Source organism: Salvia hispanica, chromosome 4, assembly GCF_023119035.1.
Source record: "Salvia hispanica cultivar TCC Black 2014 chromosome 4, UniMelb_Shisp_WGS_1.0, whole genome shotgun sequence".
Lineage (NCBI taxonomy): Eukaryota > Viridiplantae > Streptophyta > Magnoliopsida > Lamiales > Lamiaceae > Salvia > Salvia hispanica.
In genome coordinates, this window is record NC_062968.1 from 1,824,106 (window position 1) to 1,843,105 (window position 19,000).

General features: G+C 38.9%; 2 protein-coding genes, 1 long non-coding RNA gene and 1 pseudogene across 4 annotated transcripts in view; 2 read left to right on the forward strand and 2 right to left on the reverse strand.

Annotated features, from left to right (window-relative positions):
* LOC125185672 (agglutinin-2-like) overlaps positions 1-1,654 on the reverse strand; it is a 6,214-nt gene extending 4,560 nt beyond the window's left edge. The window contains exon 1 of the mRNA XM_048082249.1: positions 426-1,654. Within this exon, the coding sequence (XP_047938206.1) occupies positions 426-1,654 (1,229 nt within the window). The remainder of the gene's footprint in view (positions 1-425) is intronic.
* Positions 1,655-5,343: 3,689 nt separating this feature from the next.
* Positions 5,344-6,759, forward strand: LOC125218770. 2 transcript variants are annotated; one of them, XR_007176025.1, is made up of 2 exons: positions 5,344-5,753; positions 5,831-6,759. It is a non-coding gene; the product is annotated as an uncharacterized LOC125218770 (long non-coding RNA). The 2 variants fall into 2 exon arrangements; XR_007176024.1 differs by having other exon boundaries at positions 5,344-5,483.
* A 5,863-nt stretch (positions 6,760-12,622) lies between these two features.
* Positions 12,623-14,690, reverse strand: LOC125217516 (annotated as a pseudogene).
* A 1,099-nt stretch (positions 14,691-15,789) lies between these two features.
* On the forward strand, positions 15,790-18,911 carry LOC125217525 (MADS-box transcription factor 23-like). Its single transcript, XM_048119042.1, has 6 exons — positions 15,790-15,971; positions 16,698-16,776; positions 17,624-17,685; positions 18,435-18,534; positions 18,680-18,721; positions 18,798-18,911. The coding sequence occupies exons 1-6, from the start codon at positions 15,790-15,792 to the stop codon at positions 18,909-18,911; spliced, it is 579 nt and encodes a 192-aa protein (XP_047974999.1).
* Positions 18,912-19,000: the final 89 nt, after the last annotated feature.

Sequence of the window (19,000 nt, forward strand, 5' to 3'; positions counted from 1 at the left end):
TTGGAGTTCATACACCAGAAGGAGCTCACGCTTCTCGTGGCACCAGCCTATGAGTTGTACGAGGTTCCTGTTGTACAAAACGACAATTTTACAGTGAAAATTACTCCCTCCGTCCCGGATAATTCGACCCACTTTGACCAGGCACGGGTTTTAAGAAATGTAATGGAAAGTGAGTTGAAAAAGTTGATGGGATGTGGGTCCTACTTTTAAAGTATTAGTTTTATAATAAAATGTGAGTATGAATGAGTTAGTGGAATATGGGGTCCACTACCAAAAATGGTAAAAGTGAAGTGGGACAAATTATGTGGGACAGACCAAAATGGAATAATGGGACGAATTATCTGGAACGGAGGGAGTATGAAATTGAAAAACGACCAAATTCATCGCTTCCAATTAAAGATAACACGATCGATTTATGTTTATACCTGTGGCGTAGTCGGCTGATGATCTTCACTTCCGACACGTACTCCTTTGCTCCTTGCTTCGAGTTCTTGGAAACCCGCTTCACCGCCACATGCGAGTCCAGATTCTTCAAGAAGCCTCGGAAGACTCCGCCAAATCCACCCTCACCCAGCTTGCTTTCCTCCACAAAATTACCCGTGGCGGCCGCAAGCTCTCTGTAGGAGAATCTTCTAGGCCCACTCCCCTTCTCAAAATCCATCTCCATAGCCGAAACATCCTCGTCCTCCTCGTCGCCATTTCTCCCTCCTCTTTTCCATCTCCAAAGGCAGTATCCCACCAAAACCAGCCCAACCGCTGCCGCAGTAGATAAACCCGCAAATAACCCGACCCGTTTGTGGGCAGGGCCGGTTTCATTAGGTGGTGGACGCGTATCCCCGGGGTCAGGGCCGGTGACATTATCTTCGGTTTTCAGATCCAGAGTGGAACTGAAACTCCATGATTTGACATTGTTTTTCTGGAAGCAGTCTCCTGTTGCTGCAGAGAAGCCGACGTCCACAAACTCCGGTAGAATAGTCCGGAGATCTACAGTGTATTCAATACGCGATAACTGAGGCGGCTGTACATTAAACTCATTAAAAGTGACTCGAAATATCATGTTTGAAGAATTATAACTAATCCAAGCATCAGTTACATCCCCCTCCGTCAGATTGTTTCTCCACGGCGCATACACGGTGGAGTTCAGAGACCTCACGTCGATCCCCACGTGCTGGCCTTGCGTGTCGTCGAACTCAGAACTAAAGTATGTGTCGAATTCAACCGCCACGAATGGGACTTCGGACGCGTTCCCGGGGGCGTCCTTGGAGGCGAGGCCGAGGCCGGCGCCGGAGGAGTTCGGCGGGATGGTGGAATTGACCGGAGCCAGGAAAAACGCGAGCCCGTCGGCGGCGCATCCGGTGGCCTGGATGACGAAGGAGAAGTGGGTGTCGAAGTCGGTCAAGTTGTTGGTGGCCTTGTCCCAGAGGTGCAGGGGTTCGGCGTAGGTGGCGCGGCCGGTGCCGAGTTCGCTGAGGCGGCTCCTGTCGTTGGTGGTGACCTGGAGGCCTTCTGGGGATATATAGGCGTCGCCTTTGATCTTGATCTGGAGGTTGGCATGATCAGGCGTGATGGTGGAGAGGTTGAAGGAGAGAGGAGAGACGGTGGAGGTTGTGAGAAGGAGTAGGAGATAGATTGAAATTGAACAGTAAGGCGCCATTGATGGATAGCTGCTGCTGCTGCTGCTTTTGCTGTGGAAATAAATGGAGATAAATAACCTTCATATACTCCTTCTTTCTGTGATTTATCGAAAGATTTTTGTATGGTAACGATATCAATTTATATATGCAAAAAGTTTGTTATATACCGTAATTACTTATATTGAATTTTTGTTATGGTACTCCTTTGTCCATGCAATTTTGCCATTTTTGTCCATTTTGCTTTATTCTAATTTTGATAAATGAATCCTAGTTTCTATTACTCATCTCTGTTCCAGATAATTTGTCTCATTTTTCTATTTCAGTCTATTCCACATAGTTTGTCTCATTTCACTTTTTACCGTTTTTGGTAGTGGGTCTCATATTTCAGTAACTCATTCTTACTCACATTTTATTATAAAACTAATATACTACTATAAAAGTAGGACCTGCATTCCACTAACTTTTTCAACTTTTTTTCATTATATTTCTTAAAACTCGTGCTCGGTCAAAGTGAGACGAATTATCTGGAGCGGAGGAAGTAACTTTACATTCACATTCTATTATGAAATTAATATATAAATGTAGGATTCATATTCCACTAACTATTTCAATTCACTTTTGTTCACATTTCTTAAAACCCGCGCCAAATCAAACTTGGATAATACTCCCTCCGTCCGCCATTAGGAGTCCCATTTATGAATGGCACGAGTTTTAAGAAATGTTAAGAAAAGTGGGTGAGAAAAAGTTAGTTGAATAAGGATCTCACTTGTATACATTAGTCTTAAATGAAATGTAAGTGGAATGAGTTCGTGGAAAATGAGACCCTATTACCATTTATGATAAAAGTGAATCGGGACTCCTATTCGTGGACGGCCTAAAATAGAAAAACGAGACTCCTATTCGCGGACGGAGGGAGTATTTCATAGACGGAGGGAATATACAAATGTGATAGTTTCCGTAGTTATAATAATACACCCCTAGACCTTGCTGATTAATTTGAATCCATTTTTATACCTTAATTACTTCAAATCTTTTTATAAAATTAATTTATAAAACTCTTTTTCATTCATTTTTCTTTACACTTTCTTTTTTAAATTTCTGCTCAGTTAAAACTGAGTATATAAAAACAATAAGAAAACAGCAAAAAAAATGAGAACTATTGATCGCCGACAATTTATTGATAAATGCAAATACAATAGTTAATAGAATTTATTGCTAGATTGCATTCTGCAAAGCAGTACTTCCTCCGTCCCATTAAATATGCAACATTTGAGAATCGACATGAGTTTTTATGCAGTGTTGTTTTGTGAGTTAAAGAAAAGAGAGTAAAGTAAGAGAGATGAAAAAGTAAAGATAGAGATGTTTCCATTTTAGGAAACGTTTCATTTTTAATGGGACAAACTAAAAAGGAAAACGTTTCATTTCTAATGGGACAGAAGGAGCATTATTTATTGATCAAATTCATATATAATAAATAAATAATTTATTAACAAATTGCTTTTTCTTATTGCTTTTACTTACCTTCCGGTGTATTCGGAGTTTCACTCTACGGCGAACCAGATTTGCCAAACAATGAAAACAAACAATGGGTTGGACATGCCACGTTGGCCTTTTCGCACCTTTTCACACACAAACACGACTATCAAACATACTTACATATCCATTAAAACAATTATTTCTTTGTAATAATCAAGTTTATTACTAGCACGTTCGAAGTTAAAAGTAAATTATTTCTATTTTGATAAAAAGAAATCAATTATTTTGATCTTTCTTACTTCATATTCATCCCATTAAATCTAAAATATTTTATTTATTTTTCGATACAAAACTTTATATATTGATTATTATTTCATGAGTCAAGTGAATAGAGAATAAAGTAAATGAAAGAAAAAAAATAAAAATTATATTCTTTGCATTTTAGAGTAGAGAAAGAAAAAAAGTATGAAAATATATTATTTACATATTAGGAAATGTATTATTTTTAATGGGATAATAGTAATACTATAAAAAGAAAAACGCGTCACTTTTAGTGTATCCATATGATATAAATAATTAAATATGGTATAGACCCACTGCATTTTAATCAAGGACTTTTTCAACGGAATCTTCTTCAACTTGTGACTTGTTCTTTTAGCTAAGTTAAGAAACACTTCATTATGAAAGCTACTGTACTTCAGAAGAAGATGAGGAATAACTGAGAATATTGGGCCATTAGCAACGACTGTCCCTTTTAATGTGATAGAGATGTAATCAAATGCAAACTCTAAATATTGTACAAATTTCAAACTATGATTTAAACTGTTAGAAGATGTCAACGGATGACAAAATGATAGCAACAAAAAATATCAACATAATGTCAGCGGTTGATGTTGTGTTGATACTGTGTAAACATTTTTTGTTGTTGTTATTTTGTCATCTGTTGATATTTTTTAACGGTTCAGATCATAGTTTGAGTTTGTACACTATATAGAGTTTGCATTGCATCACTGCTCTACAACCATATTTCTATCTCATCAATAAACCACAACGGAAGATTTAGGTCGAGTCAGAGATTCGACCAAGTGTTACCTAGGGCAATGTAATATTGCTAGTCACCCTTTTTACTTGCTTGAATGTGCTTGTTGTGCTGAAGACTGAAGTTCGTGTTCAACTATAGGCTTGTCTCTTGTGAGGCTGTGATTTGCCCTTTGAAAGAGTGAAACATTTATGTAATATATCTACTACTCCCTCCGTTCCATAGTAATTAGTAATGGAGGCAAAACTTTTCGGCACGGAGATTAAGAAAAATTGTGTTAGGTGAGTTAAGTAAAAAGAGAATAAAGTGAAAAATGAAAAAGGTAGAGAGATGAAGATAGAAAAAAATAAGAGAGAGTAAAGTAGGTGTGAAAAAATGTGTTGACTTTTACTAAAAAGGGAAATGACTCTATTACTATAGAACGGACGGAAATGAAAAAACGCCCCTATTACTATGGAACGGAGGGAGTACTACTTTATTTAGATAGAGATTGGGCTTCCCTATATTGTTTGGCCCAAAGTGAAATAATTAAATAAAGCCCAGCTAGTAAAAGATCAAAATGAACTTATTTAATGTGACAAAATATTTTAGGCCCGATTTATAAATTTCTATGGCTCAACTTAATTCATTTGGCAAACCAGTTATTACTACAAATCACATATTCCAAAAAATTATTTGATTTAATATGCAATGCATAAAAATCAAATGAATTGAAATTAACTGTACTAAAAATAGAAAAGTTCCGTCCTCGTGGAATTCATACCCAGGTATAGGAGTAGTACTCCATTATTATTCATAGTTTATATCATTTTTTTTATTATTAAATACTTACAATCGTATCATTATCTCTCATCACTTAGTAAAAGGAGCAAATTTAGGTAGGATTGGAAGGCCGACTAAGTGAAGGTAAACTAGCGTAATGTAAAGAGAGAATCCACAAAGAGATGAGAGACTCTTGACTTTGGAGACAATGATATATTTTGCTCATCACACTTTTACTTGCTTGATAGTGTTTGTTGTACTGAAGTCGGTGTTCGACTATAGGCTTGTCTCCTGTTGAAATTAAAAATAAAAATGTAATTAGTTGATATTGTTTTCCTTTATTAGTTAGTGTTTAGCATTTTATTTGTTTGTATTTGTGCCTATATACAAGGCCTTCTTTGTATTTTGCAATGAACACTTTTAGCAAAAATGTAGCCCATTAATAAGATTTCTCCTTTTTCTCTCCATCTCCACAGTCGACGGTTTCCCTCGTCTTCTGTAGTTTTCTCTTTTGCTCCGATGGAGGTTTCTCAATCCAAATCAATTCTACATTTTCAACATGGCATCAGAGCGTAAAATCCGTTGCCTCTATCTCCTCTATCCCTTTTTTAATTTTTCGTTTGCCTTTTTTTCATAGAGCTAGGGTTTGTGATTTCGTGAGAATTTTATGCTGATTGTTCCGGGAGAGTTCTTCAGGCCGGATATGATGTTCTTGTTTCCTGCCGTAGTTCTTCCACAAAGTCTGTCAGTTTTTTTTTTCTCTCTTCGGCGGTTCTCTTTTTCGTCGATCTACATTTTTTTGTTCTTCTCACTGAAATTGTTATGTGTTCACCAATTGATCGGTGATTTTTCTATCTTCTGATCTCAATTGAGTTTTCATTTTTCTCAATTCTGATTGTATCGGTTCTCTCTGCTTCAGGATTCATGTTTGGTTTAGTATGCTGAAGTATGGAGTTGTATGCTCCGATTTCACAATTATAACCTGTTTTTGAATCTGAGGTATCAGTTTTGTTTCCGATCTGTGAATCGATTGTATTATGCCCGATTATATCAGTTGATTCCGTTGAATTCGGTTTTTTGTTGTTGAATCTGAATATGTTTTCAGATTTATCTCTGGTTTTCCGATTGTATGTCGGATGTTTGTTTGTTGTTCACCGATTGTTCGGTTGGATCTATTTCAAGCCTGGTTTGAGGTTGAGAGTTGTGGACTGCCGGCTGGAGCCATTTGTATGTGGACTTGTGAATTGGGGGATTAGAAGTTGTTGTATGGTTTGTGTGGTGATCTTGGATGTACTTGATGCTAGTGAATGTTTTGAGGCATCAAGGTTTTACCATAATTCCAGCAGCAATTGAAGTTACTGGAGGAGCTGATGTTCAATTTGGTGAAGAAGAATCTGTGAAGCTTACTCATACTCCTCCGTGTCTGGTGCTAAGGGGGAGTGAGATCATTTTATTTTTTCTGCATTTGGTGGAGTGGAGATTTTTATGTTGCATCTGTAGTTGTTGCAGCAACTCCAATTCCAGCAAAGTGATGGTTTGCAATTGATCAAGTTGGATCTTCCCTTGACATGGAGTTAGAATAAATCTTAGTTGCTTTAGTTCTCTTCTTAGTTTGATGCTTCCTTTCCAAGATGGTAGCATTTGTTTTGCTTCCATCTTGAAGGTTGAAGGGGAGTGTTGAAATTAAAAATAAAAATGTAATTAGTTGATATTGTTTTCCTTTATTAGTTAGTGTTTAGTATTTTATTTGTTTGTATTTGTGCCTATATATAAGGCCTTCTTTGTATTTTGCAATGAACACTTAGCAAAAATGTAGCCCATTAATAAAATTTCTCATTTTTCTCTCCATCTCCACAGTCGACGGTTTCCCTCGTCTTTTGTAGTTTTCTCTTTTGCTCCAATGGAGGTTTCTCAATCCAAATCAATTCTACATTTTCAGTACATTAGAAATGGGCCATTCACCCCTTAAAAGGTCTCATAAGGGGAGAGTTATCCACACTTATATAGAGGAGCTAGGATCATCGCCAAGCCTATGTGGGACAACGATTTGGAAAATTTAACACGCCCCCTCACGTGTGGGCCAGAATGACACACCGGACTTCCATTACGTGGGTAGGCAAGAGAAGAGATAAAGAGATAAACCATCATCGGCTTAGGCCCTGCTCTGATACCATATTAGAAATGGGTCACTCACCCTTTAAAAGGCCTCATGGGGGGGGGGGGTTATCCACACTTATATAGAGGAGATAGGATCATCACCAAGCCGATGTGGGACAAGGATTTGGAGAATTTAACACGCCCCCTCACGTGTGGGCCGGAATGATGGTATCAGAGAGGGCCCAAGTCGATGATGGATTTATTTTTATCTCTTATCTACCTCACGAGTGGAAGACCGATGTCCTTTCCGGCCCACATCGATGATGGTTCTCTCCTATGGTTTAACCTTATGGTGTCGTTGTTGCATTTTCTCTTGCTTTTTGTTAGGGATAAACTCCCCAACTCCGATAAATTCCTCCGTGAAGTCGCAGGAGCTTTTGCCCGACGATCAACTACCAAAAGAACTAGGGTTTGTCAAGAAGAAAACTAGCGTAAAAATATTTTATTCCTTAAGAATGAAATAAAATACACGCTTTTTTAAACTAAGGACCCTAGGGTTGATTCGACCTACGATCCGGGAAAGAATTAACAAAGAAATCCCGGAAAGGAGCTTATAATCCGCTCGACTCAAAATAGATAAAAATTAAATAATTGTTCTGAAAAATAAAGTAGACAAAACGACATATTGAGAATATTAATAAAGCAAAAATAAAAAGGCACGTCTGCTTCACTTCAACGAGTTGCAAAGTCACCAAAGTGATCCGGCGGGCTTCTTCGACGTCGCGATCGATCCTTGGCGATCGATCGCTCCGGCTCCTTGCCGCTTCCAGCTCTCGTATCGAAGTCCACTTCCTCCTCCGGCTGCACTGTTCCTGTCTCCTTCGACCGTGCAGAGGGCTATATCGTATCAACTACTCCCCCCTTAGCAGCCTCCTTGTCCTCAAGGAGCAGTTCCGGAAACCTCCTTCGCACCATCGGCCATGGCTCCCAGCTGGGCAGGGCACCCCCATCATCATCCCATTGCAACAACACCTCATCAATTGCATTGACGTTTCTCCAAACTGTTCGGCGGTCCAACAATCTGCTGGGCCTAACAACCAGTCGGCCATGAGCAAATCTGGTCGGTAAAGTCTCTGCCTCAGACGCCGCACTCTCGATGAATGGTTTCAGCAAGCTCACATGAAAGACGTTATGAACCTGGTTCCCTTCTGGTACCTTTAAGCGATACGCAACCTGACCAATCCTTTCCAATACCTCAAACGGGCTATAGAAGCGTCTAGCCAACTTCGTAGAAAATGGCCGAGCGACGGAATGCTGCCTACACAACTGCAATTTCAACAATACTCTGTCTCCTACCTCAAACTCGAGGTCCTTTAACTACAATCAAATCCCCCATGCACGCTGCACGCATTATCTGTTGTGCACGCTCCAAGTTCTTCTTCAACACTACAATCAAATCCCCCTTCTGCCTTATCATCTCAGCCACGTCGGGTGGAGTTGCGGCCGACGGAGGCGCTGCCACCAGTGACGGCGGTTCTCGTCCATAAAGAGCCATAAACGGGACGTTCCCAAAGCCTCATGATAAAAACAATTCAAAGCTAATTCCTCCCAAGGAAGGAAGTTCGCCCACTTTGCCGGTTTGTCCGCAGTGAAAGCCCTCAAGTACTGTTCCAATCCCCGGTTGCGTACCTCCGTTTGCCCATCAGACTAGGGGTGGTAGGCAGTCGAGAAATTGAGTTTCGCGCCGCTTAATCGCAGCATATCTTCCCAAACCGCATTCAAGAACACCGGGTCCCGATCAGAAACCAACGTTTTCGGAAACCCATGATGCTTCACCACTGTATCAACGAAAATCGTGGCCACTTTAAGCGCATTGAAGCTGCTCGGCAGCGGAGCAAAATGAGCGTACTTAGTCAAGCGGTCCACCGCTACCATTATGGTTGTAAATCCTCGAGATTGCGGAAGCCCGGTGATGAAATCCATCGAAACATCTTCCCACGCCCGCGAAGGAATAGGCAAAGGTTGCAGCAACCCTGCGGGCTTCTGCGTCGAGTGGCAATCATAACAAGCATTCACGAAATCCCTTACATCTTTCCGCATACCCTTCCAATAAAACACCGTTGCCAAGCGTCTGATAGTGCGATCTACACTTGGATGGCCCGCCATCGGGGCAGCATGGTATTCCTGTAACAGTTTTGGTATAGGCGGCGTTTAAAATAAATCAGCCCCTCTGCCAATGAGACCCCTGGATCGGCTTTTCCTAGTTCCAACGTCGACCGGAGCGCGAGCATATCCGGTAAACTCTGCGCCTCATTGCGCAATATGTTCAAAATATCGGGGACAGGACAAGAGACGCAACCAAAAGCCGCGCCTCCTCTGGTGGGACCCCGGATAGCAGGGTTAACTCGCTCTCGTGCAATCTCGGGACCTCCTCCACATCCCGCCGTGACAGCACGTCGGCGACCCTGTTCGACGCCCCGGTTTTGTACTCGATTCGAAACTTGTCTCCCATCAATTTCCGAGCGTAGAACTGTTGATTCGTAGTCTGTATAATTTGTTGCAACAACTCGCGGAGGCTCTTCTGATCACTCCAAATCACAAACTCCCGGCCCAGCAAATATTGGCGCCATTTCTGCACCGTCTCCACTATAGCGTATAGCTCTTTATGATATGTAGATGAAATACGTTGTTGCCCAATTTCTTACTGAAGAACGCCAACGGATGACCTTCTTGTAACAATACTGCTCCGACTCCAAAATCTGAGGCGTCAGTTTCTAAGTAAAAAACTTTCGACAAAATCAGGCAGCTGCAACACCGGCGCCATCGACATTGTCGTTTTTAACGCCTCAAAACTCTTCCCCGCTGCCGGCGACCAAGCAAAGGCATCCTTCTTAAGCAGTTCTGTCAACGGCCCCACAATGGAAGCGTAATGACGCACAAAGCGTCTGTAATATCCCGTTAAACCCAAAAATCCATGCAGCTACTTTGAGTACGTGGATGAAAGCACCAACTTGTTAGGGATAAACTCCCCAACTCCGATAAATTCCTCCGTGAAGTCGTGGGAGCTTGTGCCCGACGATCAACTACAAAAGAACTAGGGTTTGTCAAGAAGAAAACTAGCGTAAAAATATTTTATTCCTTAAGAATGAAATAAAATACACGCCTTTTTATACCAAGGACCCTAGAGTTGATTCGACCTACGATCCGGGAAAGAATCAACAAAGAAAACCCGGAAAGGAGCTTATAATCCGCTCGACTCAAAATAGATAAAATGTAAATAATTGTTCTAAAAAATAAAGTAGACAAAACGACATATTGAGAATATTAATAAAGCAAAAATAAAAAGGCACGTCTGCTTCACTTCAACGAGTTGCAAAGTCACCAAAGTGATCCAGCGGGCATCTTCGACGTCGCGATTGATCCTTGGCGATCGATCGCTCCGGCTCCTTGTCGCTTCCAGCTCTCGTATCGAAGTCCACTTCCTCCTCCGGCTGCACTGTTCTTGTCTCCTTCAACCGTGCAGTGGGCTGTATCGTATCACTTTTTCTGTTTTTATGTTGTTTGATTGTGCTTATGGTTAAACTTAGTTATTATTGTATTGTGATTTTTGTTTATTAGTACGTTATATAGATGATTCGTTGCTGATTTTTATTGGATATGACTTGAGACTGGCTGTCTAGGTGGCTCAAGCATTTTTTATTGCATTAAAGAAAAGGACAGAGTGAAACGATGATATACCATCTTCACTTATTTATAATTTTGATTAACTAAATTATAATACTTGCAAGAGATTGGGCTTCTCTATATTTATCCAAAATTTCGGCCCCAAGATAAATTAAATGATGCCCAGCTATTAAAAGGCCAAATGAACCTACGGCCCAGATAAATTTCTAAGACTCATTCACTTGACAAAGCCTCTGCCATTAATTAGAATGTCTTTACCTGAAAAATTACTAAGAAAAGTTAATGGAAATAAGTATCATTTGTATATTATGTTTTTATAAACTGTGAGTTTAGTAAAATATGAATCTTATTACCATTTATAATAAAAAAAAAAAAAAAAAAAAAAACAATGACTCCTATTCACGGACGTATAAAATGAAAAAATGAACCCATAATCCTGGACTAAGGGAGTATTTTTTTTTTCTGCCAGATGGAATTAAATCGTATATTTATATCCATCAATGGAACCTTGTATCCAGCAAAAAAATAAAGAAGGCCAATAAATTTCTTTTGAGTATTAATATTGCATCAAATATAACATGTGTTATCGCTGCACTATTCATAAATCATGTATATAATCCCTCGACACTACAACAAACTCATCTTTTATAGACATAAAATTACTAGAATTTATAGTACAAAGAAAAACTACAGGTTTAATACGGAATTTGTAAAGTAAGAGAGAAAATGACGAAGAGTAGTTGAAATAGTATTAGTAGACATTAGTAGACTCGTTATTAGTAGAGTAATGTGTGGTAAAAAATTTCTAAAAGTTCAAATAGACTAATTTAGTGAACGAACCAATATGGTTAAAGGAAACCAATTTTTTTTTTTTTTTGACAATGGGAAGTTGGGTCAAGTACAACTTTATCTTCAAAAGTGACAACATATCCTAAAATTTCATGTCAAAAAAACACATCTTACTTGAACCGGAACAGAAAGAACACGTGATAAACTTGAATTGGTTCAAATTTCATGATTTTACATACATTCATTCCTACAGGTTTCGATCATTTCTTATTATAAAAACAATTTTGTATCAATATCGGACTGGTCATTCAAGATTAAAATGGCCCAAATTACCAAATTAATCTTGTCAGTAATGGGCAAATTCTTCTTTACATTAAGCCGCCCAGCTAAACACCAGACAGTCCAGCCCAACAAAATGTGAACAACTCAACATTGGATATTGGGCCACAAAAGCCCATGGTTTATGGATGTCCATTAAGCTAGCTAGGTATTGGACTTATTGAACACTTATTGAACACTTCTGCAATTATATCATTTGATTATATGCAGTGTTAAATCAAAATACCTATTATAATGTGAGTACGTGCATATAATACATTATACCAACATATGTTTGTGTTAAAATGACAACCCCTCTTAAAATGACAACGTGACAACGCTTATACAGCAATATTATAAACGTTACACAGCAATATCCAACACGTTAGACAGCAATTTATAGATTGCTGTCTAACGTGTTGGATATTGCTGTTCAAGAAAAATTGTTGTTTAAAGGCCAGCATATTGCTGCCCGTCTTTTTTGGCGTTTTTTTTTTTTTTTGCCACGTGTCAGCTTATTATTCGTCCACGTGTACAAATGATTGGCTAGGAATGGTGGTATGGTGTTATTTTAAGGGGTGGTGGCACCCTAACATGCCCCTACCAACATATTCAGATTGTTTACATCTCAAAGAATAAACAAAATAAATGATTTAGTGTTTAGGTTTAGGGCCAAAAAGTCCCAAGTGCAAATAACAGTCACGAATAAATAAAATATCGTAAAATAATCAAAATTTATAATCTCCAAACGAATTGAGAGTCTCCTGACATAAGACCACACCCCTTTAGCCTCAGCCGACAAATTCACGGTCGTGTCATCACCTCATCTCGAATGCAATAGTGCCGCAGAAGCATCAACACAAGCACCAGAAGAAGAAGTGGCAGTAGAGCCATGACTACAACCCGAAGATGAATAAGTCGCATCGGACGCATAAATCAAAGACGCAACACTAGATGGCGGCGGAGGAGCACCATAGGAAGGCACCGGCATTTTGGGCGGTAATTGAGGTGGCGACTCCCCTTCGAACCCTAGAACCCGCACCACCTCCTTCATCGAAGGGCGAAGCCCATCATCCGGATGCGCGCACCACAACCCCACCACCATCAACCTCTCCATCTCCCTCTCATCATACCCTCCACACCCCTCCAAAGCCACATCCGCCGCCTCCAACGGTCGCCCCGCCCCGTACAATTCCCATACCCACTCAACCGTCCTCACTTGCCCCCGTATCGGTCGCCTCCCCGTCAAAATCTCAAGCGCCACTATCCCGAAACTGTATACATCTGACTCCTTGCTCGCCCTTCCCGTCATCACGCACTCGGGCGCCATGTAGCCCATCGTGCCGGCCAGGATCGTCGTCTGCGACCCCTTGTCGTGGTCGATGAGCCTGGCCAGCCCGAAGTCGCCTAGCTTAGCATTAAAGGCCGAGTCGAGCATGACGTTGCTCGACTTGATGTCTCGGTGGACCACGCACTGCTCCCACTCCTCGTGCAGGTACAACAGCGCCGCCGCAAGCCCCCGCGCAATCTTGAACCGCGTCTCCCAATTTAGTGGGGGATTCTTTCTGTTGAAGAGGTGAGAGTCTAAGCTGCCGTTTGGTTGGAGTTCATACACCAGAAGGAGCTCACGCTTCTCGTGGCACCAGCCTATGAGTTGTACGAGGTTCCTGTTGTACAAAATGACATTTTTGAGTGATGCTACTCAAATTCTGTCCCTAAAAAATAGACTAGTTTTTCTATTTTAAGTCGTCCCCAATGATTAGACAAAATCTAAATAAGGAAAGTTTTGATCAAACACACACCACTGATAATATGGACCCACAATCTACTAACATTATTTCCACTACTTTTTTCTCCCTTTTTTTTTACTTTTTTTCTATCTCTCCTACTTTATAATTCTATATTAAAACCCGTGACATATACAACTTTGTCAATTTTTAGGGGACGGAGAGAGTTTTTTTTTTAATTCGCATTCTTTTTTTTTTCTTGCCTTATTATAGTTAATCAATGTTGTTTTGAACATTATTAAAAGATGTTCGTTTAAAAAAAATTGACAAAATTATGAAATTGAAAAACGACCAAATTCATCGCTTCAGATTACAGACAACACGATCGAGTTATGTTTATACCTGTGGCGTAGCCGGCTGATGATCTTGACTTCCGACGCGTACTCCTTAGCTCCTTGCTTTGAGTTCTTGGAAACCCGCTTCACCGCCACATACGAGTCCAGATTCTTCAAGAAGCCTCGGAAGACTCCGCCAAATCCGCCCTCACCTAGCTTGCTTTCCTCCGCAAAATTATCCGTGGCGGCCGCAAGCTCCCCGTAGGAGAATCTTCTAGGCCCACTCCCCTTCTGAAAATCCATCTCCATAGCCGAAACATCTCCGTCCTCCTCCTCCTCATCCTCATCCTCCTCGTCCCCATTTCTCCCTCCTCTTTTCCTTCTCCATAGCCAGTATCCCACCAAAACCAGCCCAACCACCACCGCAGATAATAAACCCGCAATCAACCCGACAGGTTTTCCCGCCGGTTCGGGGGCAGGGCCGGGTTCATTTGGTGGCGGACTCGTATCCTCGGGGTCAGGGCCGGTGACATTACGTTGCGTATCTTCGATTTTCAGATCCAGAGTGGAACTGAAACTCCATGATTTGACATTGTTTCTCTGGAAGCATTCTCCAGTCGCTGCAGAGAACCCGATTTCGACAAACTCCGGTAGAATAGTTCGGAGATCTATAGTGTATTCAATACTCGTTAACTGAGTCATTTGGTACACAAACGTTCATAAAAGTCACTAGAAATTTCATGTTTGAAGAATTATAACTAATCCAAGCATTAGTTATTTTCCCCCCCGTCAGGCTGTTTCTCCACGGCGCAGACACGGTGGAGTTCATAAACCTCACGTCGATCCCCACGTGCGGGCCTTGCGGGTCGAACCAATTAGAGTATGTGTCGAGTGCTTTATTAAGCTATTCAAATTTCAATATATTCAAGTGAATTTCGTCTCGATAACGCCAACATTAAGTTGTTGCCTAATCATGTTATTAATTATTCAATCACTACTAATAATTAATTAAAATAGTAGTCCGATTGTTTTAGTTCAACTAATTATATTGCAGTACTAATTAAATTGCAGCCTGTATTTATGGTACTCGCCAAATAATAGAAAAAACAAAAGAACACTCAAAGAATTTTCAAAATCTCACATGTCACGCTTGTACATTTCCATTAAACTATTGTACCCGATAACTATGATAAGAAAAGCCACTACTTATATACATACACGTGTCTATCATCTATTCGCTAGACAGCGGCATCAATTTTCTAAATCATTTGCACAAACCAATCCCACCTAATCAAAAAAGGGGTTTTCCCAATTTATGTATGTACGAGGTAGTCACACATCACTTATATATTTAACTCTCTCAAGTACAAGAGTGAATATCCACCTGCTCAACCCTAATTGGTTTCTCGTCTCATTTAAGGTTTAATTTGATATTTAATTGAACACACCTCAATATCTTTCAGAATATTAGAGCGAGTATTCGATTTAACTCAGTCTCGTATGTGTCCAATCATACAAACTTGCAAAACACGTGGTATCCATCAGAATAGCTGGCAAGTAGTCGATTAAATACAGTTTCGAATGTTCTAGATCAGACAGACCTGTAAAACACACGATAGCTACACGTCAAATACACTTAACATTATCTTAAAATAAAAAAATGCTCCTAGTTTTTTGTAAGGAAGTTTGGCTTTGTTGAAACCACTTTCCTCCTTTCCACATAAAGCTAAGAACAATTGTCCCAAAATCCTTTTCTTTCCAAAGGGAGTTGTTTTCCAAATTAGTAAGTCCTCTAATTGTCCCTTAGTTTCTTGAAAATTTTCTTCAAACATATGTATCATGTCCCACCTAATTGCATTCATATGTTTGACTTTACTTTGTTGTAGGAAGCTGAAGAATAAACCCTAGAATTGGTGTTGGGGGAGGAGATGGGGAGGGGCAAAATAGTAATTAGGCGGATCGATAACTCGACGAGCAGGCAGGTGACCTTCTCGAAGAGGAGAAGTGGGCTGCTCAAGAAGGCTAAGGAGTTGTCAATCTTGTGTGATGCTGAAGTGGGATTGATTGTGTTCTCAAGCACAGAGAAGCTCTATGATTTTGCAAGCACCAGGTTCATTTTCTCTCTTAATTAAATTTGCAATATTAATTACTATGCATACATCTTAATATCATTTCAAAATCGATATGTTTTGGTATTTGGTTTTACTTCTTAATATATGTATGATTGCAAATATATGGAATGAATACATTTACTAGAATAATGGCTAGAATTGTAGTAGTAATTTGAAATTGTTACAGTGAATTTAAATGCTATTGATTCAGATCTAAACGATGCGTTTAGCCTTACACTTTTTTCTTTTTAATTTTCAACCCATAACTTATCAATTTCTTTTGTTTGCTACCTTTTCAGATACCTCCGAAAAGTCGATCAGAAAAATAACATATTTATGCTTAGAAAATCACATGCATACATGAACTCATCGATCCCTATATATGAATAATGTTCGAAAAATCCTCATTATATATTTTACAAGATTATAAGAAAATTCTATTTTTTTATCCACCAAACCAATGTTTTAAAAAGTTGATTCATGTACCGTCTTATAGAATCCCATGACGAAATAACGAGTCATTTGACCAGCTAGAATTTGCAATATATACTAAGAATTCAGCTCCATCGCCAAAGGCACAACGTAAATCAAACTTTTTTCGACATTAGATGATTTTTTTCAAGTGAAAATGTAAGAAATGAACCTTTTCGAAAAATGCTAAAAAGTTCGGAACACGAACTATATGATATGATCAATCCTCATCATGTGGTGTTAATGTTTAGCAGTATGAAATCGGTGATAGAAAGATACACGAAGCTGACAGAGGACAATTATCATCTCATCAATCCTACTTCTGAGATCAAGGTACACTTATTCTATAATTTTCTGATTTACTACCATGTTATTACTTCTCACTTAATTCTCTGCTAGAATAAAATTTGTAAATGAACAATGGAAATAATATGTGAATTGCATCTTCAAGAAAAGCAATATATTGTGAATATTTTAGGTCATGATTGAGTAAAGTTGATACCATCATAATTTTAAGTGAATATATGTTATATGCCCTAAAACTAGAGAAGACTAATGGGATTAATGAATCTATATCAATATGAGTCATATGACAAGCCCTTTTGCTAGAAAGTACTACTAGTATATTTGGAGTTTAGGGTTCTAGCTTTAAATAAAAAGGTTGTTATAATTTACCAAATCGTCCAGCTGATCAAACTAGGTTTTGTGACACAATTGATGTTCCATTCCTTCCATTACAACATTGGGCTAGTTAAAGGATATTTCAGTAGTGAGTTTTCATCAAACTAAATTATACTGCCTCGAAGTAATAGTCTTGTTTTTCCATTTTTGTCCATGCATTCATCAAAATTACTCTTGATCCATTTATGTTAAGTTTCTTTCTCACGAGTGTCATTTTCTACTTGCAATACTTCAACCACTTATATATTTTCTCTATCACTACTTTACCAATTTTGCATTAAAAATTATATATGTCATTCACTGTTAAGACTATTTTCGTAGAAAGACATAGTATATAATATGGCTTATTTGAAATAGATGCTATAATTAGTTGCACACATGTGTTATGTGTAGGTAATAATCCATTTGAAGACCTTTCAAGATTTTTGGGTTCAACATAGCCTTAGTGTCAACAGAAATGTGGCCGATTCACTAATCATCGATTTTGTCTTTATTGCAGTTTTGGCAGAGGGAAGCATCAAGCTTGAGGCAGCAGCTGCAGCACTTGCAACAATGCCGCAGGTATGTCCAAATTTCCATATGTAGCAATAGAGTGAAGTGTGTGCATGAAAATCAAGGACAAACGGCCGGAAAAATCATAATGTTTGGTCGAATTATGATATGTCCAACAACTTTATATATCATTCCCAAAAAACATAAATTTTGGATTTATTCGCGACCATCCCACGGCGAAAATATGTGGACTCATGTCTGTAATATATATATTGTTGATGTTTCAACCAAACCACGCCGTTTTATGTATGAATAAATAACATTGTTTAACTCACCGACAATGATGTTCATGTATGATTTCCTAACTGTTATATCAAATAGTACCATTTTACCAAAAAATTGATGTAGAACAATTGTGAACAAATCCAAACATCATGGTTTATCTGACTAGGTTATAAAGTTGCGCATTTCTTTGCTTGGTAGAATATGTTGGTATCTATTTGGAATTATCATTCCTACTAGATTAGAATTAGTCATTCATTCTCCAACCCATGGTATTAAATTATTAATTAGTAGTAATTCTTTGTCTTTTAAATTTTATTCTGACAAAAAAAAATACCCTTCCATAATATTTTCCAACACAATATTATTCTCTATGAATTTTGTTATTGTTTCCATTTGTAATACTTATGCATACTAAGTAGATGAATTATTTTGAGATTGTCAATCATTTCATATGTTCTACCTTTATGACATTCTATCATATCAAACATGTCCTAAAAGCATACCACATGCATTTTCCCGGTGCGTTCGTATAGGCAGCTTTTAGGAGAAGAGCTTTCAGGATTGAGCATTGAGGGCCTCCAAAATCTGGAAAATCAACTTGAGAAGAGTCTAAAAGGAGTGCGAACGAGGAAGGTAAAAACTATTCAGATATTTATATATCGAAAATATAAAATAAAAAGATATCAACTTAAATATCAGTATGATTAGTCTCTTTACACATATCAGGTACACTTCAATAAATGAGATTGTACCTAACCCTAATATTCCTCTCTGGTAGGAACAAACGATGAGGGAGGAGATCAAAGAGCTACACATGAAGGTATATATCCTTGTGAGAAGTCCACATATCTCCAACTGTGTAATGTTCTTGAATAAACTTATCACTCTTGTCTCAGGCAAACCTCACTCAACAAGAAAATTTAGAACTACACAAGAAGATACACATTATAAGTCAAGAGAATGCAGAGGTGCAGAAAAGGAACAAACCAGATGTAGTCAACTTGGGGTAATTTTACTTTATTTTCTCTTCATTTATCTAATTAACTCATCAAATACCATTTTCTTAATTTGCATGCCCAAAATAAATGTATCACTTATC

What these genes read in the sequence shown, in the direction of transcription:
- LOC125217525 (XM_048119042.1), top strand. Translation starts at nt 15,790, where the DNA reads ATGGGGAGGGGCAAAATAGTAATTAGGCGGATCGATAACTCGACGAGC. An exon ending in TATGATTTTGCAAGCACCAG is followed by an intron (nt 15,972 to 16,697) that starts GTTCATTTTCTC and finishes AATGTTTAGCAG; the next exon opens with TATGAAATCGGTGATAGAAA. An exon ending in CACTTGCAACAATGCCGCAG is followed by an intron (nt 17,686 to 18,434) that starts GTATGTCCAAAT and finishes GCGTTCGTATAG; the next exon opens with GCAGCTTTTAGGAGAAGAGC.